The sequence below is a fragment of the Clavelina lepadiformis genome, chromosome 4, assembly GCF_947623445.1.
Source record: "Clavelina lepadiformis chromosome 4, kaClaLepa1.1, whole genome shotgun sequence".
Taxonomy (NCBI): Eukaryota; Metazoa; Chordata; class Ascidiacea; order Aplousobranchia; family Clavelinidae; genus Clavelina; species Clavelina lepadiformis.
The window spans coordinates 6,202,405-6,209,201 of NC_135243.1; the positions used below are offsets into that span (position 1 = coordinate 6,202,405).

Consider the following 6,797-nt stretch of genomic DNA (forward strand, 5'->3'; position numbering starts at 1 on the left):
ACAGAGCGTGCGGCGAAACTCGAAACGCCAACGTTGAGTAATTAGGAAAAAGCAAACAATAGAAAGCGACACGCTACAGACGTTCGCGTCGACGAGAGACCATCACTCGTCCGTTGACGAAGAAAAAATGGACTTAGCGAAAAAGTTGTCTTTAGTTGTCTCGTCATTGAAACAGATTGAAGCAGTCAAAGATATCGCCGCTTGAAATGACTTGACACATGACAAGGCACCCAGCGACATAAGACGAAAAAATTTCACAGGAGACAAGTTATTGAAAGTTTTTAGACTGACTGAAAGCAAGGCAAATACGGAGATAATACGTAGCATTTCGCACTGAAACAGAAAATAACGATGCAAATTCAAACGGAGTCGGGTTGATGTCGTGACTATATGTCTGTATGTTACATTGGTTCGAAAGATGCTTTGTGTTTTAACGCTAATCGTTGTTGTCGTTTGTATTTTGTAGCGACTTGTAAATCTTAAATAGCAATTCGGCTGTTTTTCGGTGACTTGCTCAAGTGATTTTTTGTGAAGCTCCTGCACTGGATTTTTCGGATTAACTACACGTGCTCTCCTTGAAGACTTTCAAAAAAGTAAGCGACTTGAACGCAAATATAAAATTTGACTGGTATGTTTTTTATGCTTAGCTTGTTATGAAATGCAAATGTTGTTACATTTAGTTTCTGTTAAGTTTGTCAAAGTCATCAATGTTTACGATTCCAGTTGCTTTAGTTTACTTTGAAATGAATTTAATTCTACAAAGCACTAATGTATCATTCTAATTACAAATGTCATTTTCAGGATTTAATTTCTCTGAAAAATTACTTTCCGATCTTCATATAAATACGTTGGAATGGACGCCCGACTCGTAGCCGCTCGTCTGCCCGGGCTTGCGATGTACGGATCTCCGTACGCCGCTCCAAATTTCCCGAGCTATCTTTCGTATGGACCTGCCGCCGCTGCAGTGGCAGCTGCCACTGACCCAGCCTCCCTTTATCCACCAATGGTGAGAAAACATTAAATTCTTATGTCCTGTATATTATCCTCCATGTTATATTGATGTAAATGCATAAGTGGATCAAAATTGAAAGTTTTTATAAAATGGCGTGAATGTAATATTATTGCAGTATTATATACGTAAATGTTGTAATTTGTGACAAGTATGGCTTAATTTTCGGATCCCGCTGCCGCAACCTTCCAGAAATTAAACAAATGACAATTATTTTCGTTTACTATTTAAAATGTCAACTTTATTTCTGAATAATTTCGATTTTTAAACGTGTTCCTCGTATCTGCTTTTACATAATATTTGTAAAAGGCATACAGCTGGAAAAGGCCATTGTATTTTCACACGCAATGATATGATCGCTCTGTCTAAGCAACATGGCCCGCTCGCAGTTTAACATAGAAGAATTTTAAGGGAATAACAGGAAAAGACCGTGTTACATTTTTAAGTTATAACGGCGGTAATTTTTTAAATTTTCGAAAAACTTAACCTTTGGATATACGTCAATTATAACAACTTCTATGCGTCACAAACACATATCTCAACAAACTACAAAACAACTTAGCAACGTTTGCTTAGTAAACTTAGCAAACTTGAAATTTCACTTACAGAAATTTCAGTAAAGCACAAACTGCTAAAACGTATGGTACACCAACTGTGTAATTACAGCAAATTTTATTATATCGGACGTTTTCGAGTAAAATGACATATATGGTTATGAAAAATTAAGAATCGATTTGAGCAAAAATTTGGCTTGTTCGCAGAATAAAAGACGAAAGTTGTTTTTTACCATAATTTCAAAAATTCAAGATATTTCTTTCTCTCACCGATCGCTGTATTACATCTTCCAAATTTTTATTTTGTCTATCAGGGCCCAGGCGATAACGCAGATGCTTGGCGGGCCGGACTGAGTCAAGCTGCCGCGTATTACGATCCTGCCGTCGCCGCCCATTACGGATACGGGTAAGTACTTAAATTAGTAACTTGAAATCAAAATTATCGCCAACTTAAATTAGCTACATGAACTATACGATTGTGACACTACAGTAATTAGTTCAAGGGAAAAAATGATATGAAGTTATAGATAAATAATTCAACACTTTGGTTCGCTAAAACATTGAGTAAAACAAGGGGTGTGCATCGCAGATACGGTCCAATGGCATTAAGTGACGGAGCTCGTCGAAAAAACGCAACTCGTGAAACGACTTCAACTTTGAAAGCTTGGTTAAATGAACACAGGAAGAATCCTTACCCCACCAAGGGTGAAAAGATTATGTTAGCCATTATCACCAAGATGACGCTTACACAGGTAATGATGATTGAACGGTTCATTATCACGTAATACTTGTAATAAGTTAGTAGCAGTTTTGACTAAGATGGAATGGCATTTGCTTTATTGATAAAATCTTAAACGACTTAAGTTTAGTGAATATAGCTCCTTTACAGTTATGACTGAACTTGCAAGTTATGAGTTATGGACACGCTAATTTACCGATAATTTCAATGTATTCCAGGTGTCTACTTGGTTCGCAAACGCGCGTCGTCGTTTGAAAAAAGAAAATAAGATGACGTGGTCTCCGCGAAATCGCTGTGGGGAAGATGACGAAGACGATGACGACTTAACCGATGAGGGTCTCCATAGCAACCATAATCGCAGCAGCCGATCATCGTCGCCATTGGATATGCCGCAAAGTGGCCTGGCTTCTAACGGCAGCGAGCGTCGCCTTAACGGACACACCAGCGGTGGAGAAAGCCTCTCGGATGAAGGAGCAAGCTACTCAGACGGAAGAGATTTCTCCTCCCAACAATCCATCAATCGGTCCGACGCCGAGTCCAAAGACAAAAAAGAAGAGAAAATCTCCCCAGTTTTTGGTAAGAAAAATGACTGGTTTTCATTGCCTGCATAAAGCTAATGACATCATCACGACGCAATTTACTCTGCTTTGTGTTGAATGAAAATGGCGTATCGATAAGCATAGTGATAAGGTTTGTGACGTCACAATAACAGTTGACAAAATGGCGTCCGGTTTGCAGTGGTCGGACTTTGTCCCGTTTACTCTTTGTTGAAGAAACATCATCACCAGTGAATTGTTAAAGGAGCGTGACCAGTTGTTTGCGCAATGCAGTAAATAAATTGCAACAGCCTACACATAAGTCTGAAGTCTGCGCTCGAGTGTTTGAATAATGTTTGTGCCAATGTTAATGGATCTGCACCTAAGTGTAATCGGATGCAATATTGACTGCCTGGTTTTTTATTCATCGCCACGTGAAGCAAACTTTGCACTCACTATAATTCTTCAGCTACAGAAACGGGTATTTAGCTTAAAAAAAGCAACTAAATAAAATAGCAATAAAAAATATGAGCATTTCCGCACTTTAGGTTATATGCTCCTGTTGCCTTATTTAGAATTAATACTAGGATTACTTTAGCTGAACGCATCTTGCTGATGTATAAAATTAAATTTGCTTTTTTGTTGCAGTACCAAGACCGCCAAGCAACGATGCTTCAAGAATTCGCGTTCCTTCCGCTCATTTGGCGCGGCATCATCCATACGCCACATCCAGTTCTTCGCCAGGTTTTTCCGGGCTACGTCACAACCTCTCACCTCCAGTGCAAACGTCAATCGCAAGACCAGGTCTTCCATTCCCTGGTACAGTCCCTCCACATCTATCGGTGGCCGCGCAGCCTTCACCCATGCTGCATCCAGGAATGCCAGGACAGTTTAATCCTGCCGCTTTCCTGGCGGCGTCAAGAGGTCACCCTCTTCCCCCTCATATCATGGCGGCCTTGAGCGAGCAAGCACAGCTTCATCAGTACCAGCAAGCTCTTCAGCAGCTTCCAATTCACCCCTTTCTCTCATCTCCCTCTGACGCAAAAAACAGAAGTAATCCGTCTCCCTCATCAAGTTCAACCTCGCAAGTGTCCACCGTTTCTCCACCAACCAGCACAACGAACACTAACTCGTCGCCAGCGGTAACGTCCCCGACCAAGCAAAAGATTTGGTCCATTGCCGACGTAGCGACGAGCAGCGACACTTCAAAATCAACCGCGAAGCAGGCAACAACGACTGAAATAAAACAACCATCACAAAGTCCGCAAAGTGACTTCCATCCATATTCTGACCTAGGCAGTCCAAAGGACGTTCCCACAGTTCGAACGTGGTTCGATAACATGCTGCAACAACAAAAACTGGCGGCCGCCGCCATGAGTGGTCAAAACGGTTTAGCTAACGGCGTTCTGCCTCAGCATTTTCAACAACTAGCTTCAGGATTTACCACATCCGCTAACCATATACCCTCCAATGGTGCCAGAGCCCCCCAGCTTTATCCGGGACTAGCTGAATTTATGGCAGCCCAAGAAAAGGCAAATGTAGCAATGCGAGAAATGGGACGAAATTGTGAAGGCTCCGCCCAAGGTACGGTATCGAAATTTATCGCTGCCAATAAGTTAACAGAATAATCTGACAGATGTTCCTAAGGTATAGTAATTCAAAAACTCGTGTTTGTAACACTTGAATGTTTTTTTTCCAGATGGTATTGAGACCGCATCATTGTCATCTTCTCATAGATCTCCCGATGCTCAAGAATCTGATAAGAACCACAAGTGAGATTTTTGAAGTTATTTGGCCTCATTGTACAGCTTAAACGAGATAAATGTAAAAGAATTATAGACCAATATAATTGTATGATGCCCTTTCCCCTGTATAAGTTTTGTTCTCGTTTCTTTAGATATGCGTCATCACCAGCAGCTTCCTATCATGGCGAAAGCGCTGAAAGTTACGACAAGTAGAGTCCAAAGAAGTTACAATCTCGGCCCTGTGCTTATCTCACTACGTCAAGAGGTTTGACGTTAATTCTGCCAGCAGAGGGTGAAGTCCTTATCGGGCTTCGGAGCGGCCTAACATACGCTTTACAAAGGGCTCCACGCGCGCATTGAAGAGGTGCTGAGTTTTGTGAGCGAGTTGCTCGATACGGTCCAGCCCGTAACCTTGGACTTTGCCTTCGATTTCTAGCATGGGCAAGTTACACACGAGCTAGGCAGCTTGCAAACAAGCTAAAGAGGACCACATAACTCTGTGAAGGCTGAGCGACTGTAAGTCATAACACTGATGAAAACCAGATGCTGAAAGGCAGCGCACAAATTCAGCATTTGATGTGCGCTTTAATTCTTACCCTTGTTATTTAACTACAAACAATCTCTGCTCAATCGCGACATTACATCTTTTCTGATTTCCATTTTGCCTAAACATTCCAAGAGAAATTGGTGTTCAATCGGCCTGGAATTGGTTACTGGTTCCCTGGTTACTTATTCGTAAATAAGTAAGTTGATTAATGATAGTGGATAAGTAACCGGTTGGAATTGATGCGTTGTCATTACATTAGCCCTGCAGCATTAGTCCGCCAGGCTTTGTCTTGGACTAGCCGACCGATTCCGAATTTATTTTTGTGTGCTAGTAGGAAAACTTCGTCATCACCGTGCTTATAACACCGTAATAATGTTTTGATATGAAGTTCATTGTTTCTGTGTTGTTTGCTTTTCCCTCGCAGGCACATAATAAACTCTTTTCCTTATTCTTGCAAACATCCGTTTGATCAGTCGTGTAGCTCAAGTTGTTACCTGTCTGCTTTCAACCTATTTGCTTGTGTCAGGACAGGATATCTGTGTCAAGATAAAACACGGCCAAGGCCGAGATTTTCCGATATCGCATTAATATGCGTCATCTTGCACTAACACACAAACAATCCGCAACAGTCGGGGTAAAAATGTCTACAATCGACCACTCCAAATCCGCTTAAGGTGTCTAAATTTAAAAACAGAATTGATAATGCCAAAACTTTGTACTCATCCACAATAAAGAAACTGCATAAAAAGCTTTGCGTAACACTGTGGCAGCACTGTTGTAGTTGGTAAGTTTAATCTGCCTGTATCAATTTAAAACAATCGATGTTTTGCTAACATTTATCACGTGCCCTCATAACAGAAATCTGCTTTGACGATAAAAAATAACTTATCCAAATTTCCAAACATGGAACAGTAATAAAATTTTTGCAATCCTTGATATCAAAAATTTCCGCCAATATCATTTATGTACATTTGTGCATTATTTACCTTACAAATCATAACAATTTTCGAAATGTTTTAAAATCAATGCATTACTGAGCTATCACGAACACTCCCATCACACGTGTGCTTTTGATAAAGAGAATGGAAGCACTCCAATTATAACGTCACAATCAAAAACAGCTTGGTCTTCAACTTTTGTTGGCAAGCCCTGTTCAGAAGGGTAGTAGGCTGCAAAAGACACTATTGGTAGACAGTTAATTTGTTTGGGAGAAAAACTTACGGCAAGTTTGCATTGCTTTATGGAGCTGGAGTTTCTTTACATAAACTTCTAAGTAAGTGATACTGTATATGAATTTAGTTTGAGACTGTTAGCAGTGGTTGTTTGGTAGGCCTAAGTCATAATGAAAGAACATTGCAGAGAAAGACGGAAGATAGTTGGCGCATGTTTTATACTTTATCGATCAGTTGCGATGACTTTTTAGTCGTTCAAGTTATGTCTTATACTTCAAAGTAGCCAACGAAAGAGTGATTTACAGTTACTTATATTTGTAACTGACCAATGATATCTTGGCATTCAACACAAACGGATAGCTAGACAAATCCGTGTGTGCTGTATCATGCCATGATATTCTGTATGTTCGTGGGATGGCTCAGGTTGAGGGCGTTTCTGTTCGCCAAAATCATGTCGCTTCTTACCGGGATATCTATGTTTCGATGCTTGGTGAT

At 40.6% G+C, this 6,797-nt stretch overlaps 1 protein-coding gene across 1 annotated transcript; it reads left to right on the forward strand.

The window, feature by feature from the left end:
• Window positions 1–438: 438 nt before the first annotated feature.
• LOC143452948 (uncharacterized) lies at window positions 439–5,588 on the forward strand. The gene is made up of 8 exons (XM_076954105.1): window positions 439–593; window positions 802–1,006; window positions 1,878–1,969; window positions 2,153–2,315; window positions 2,521–2,878; window positions 3,487–4,422; window positions 4,538–4,610; window positions 4,736–5,588. Exons 2-8 carry the CDS (start codon window positions 854–856, stop codon window positions 4,794–4,796), a joined length of 1,836 nt encoding a protein of 611 aa, XP_076810220.1. The 5' UTR covers window positions 439–593; window positions 802–853; the 3' UTR covers window positions 4,797–5,588.
• Window positions 5,589–6,797: the final 1,209 nt, after the last annotated feature.

Excerpts from the sequence above, each read along its gene's own strand:
- LOC143452948 (XM_076954105.1), top strand. The coding sequence starts at position 854 with ATGGACGCCCGACTCGTAGCCGCTCGTCTGCCCGGGCTTGCGATGTAC. Across the intron at positions 2,879-3,486 it reads GAAAATCTCCCCAGTTTTTG|TACCAAGACCGCCAAGCAAC; the intron begins GTAAGAAAAATG and ends TTTTTGTTGCAG. Across the intron at positions 4,611-4,735 it reads GAATCTGATAAGAACCACAA|ATATGCGTCATCACCAGCAG; the intron begins GTGAGATTTTTG and ends TCGTTTCTTTAG.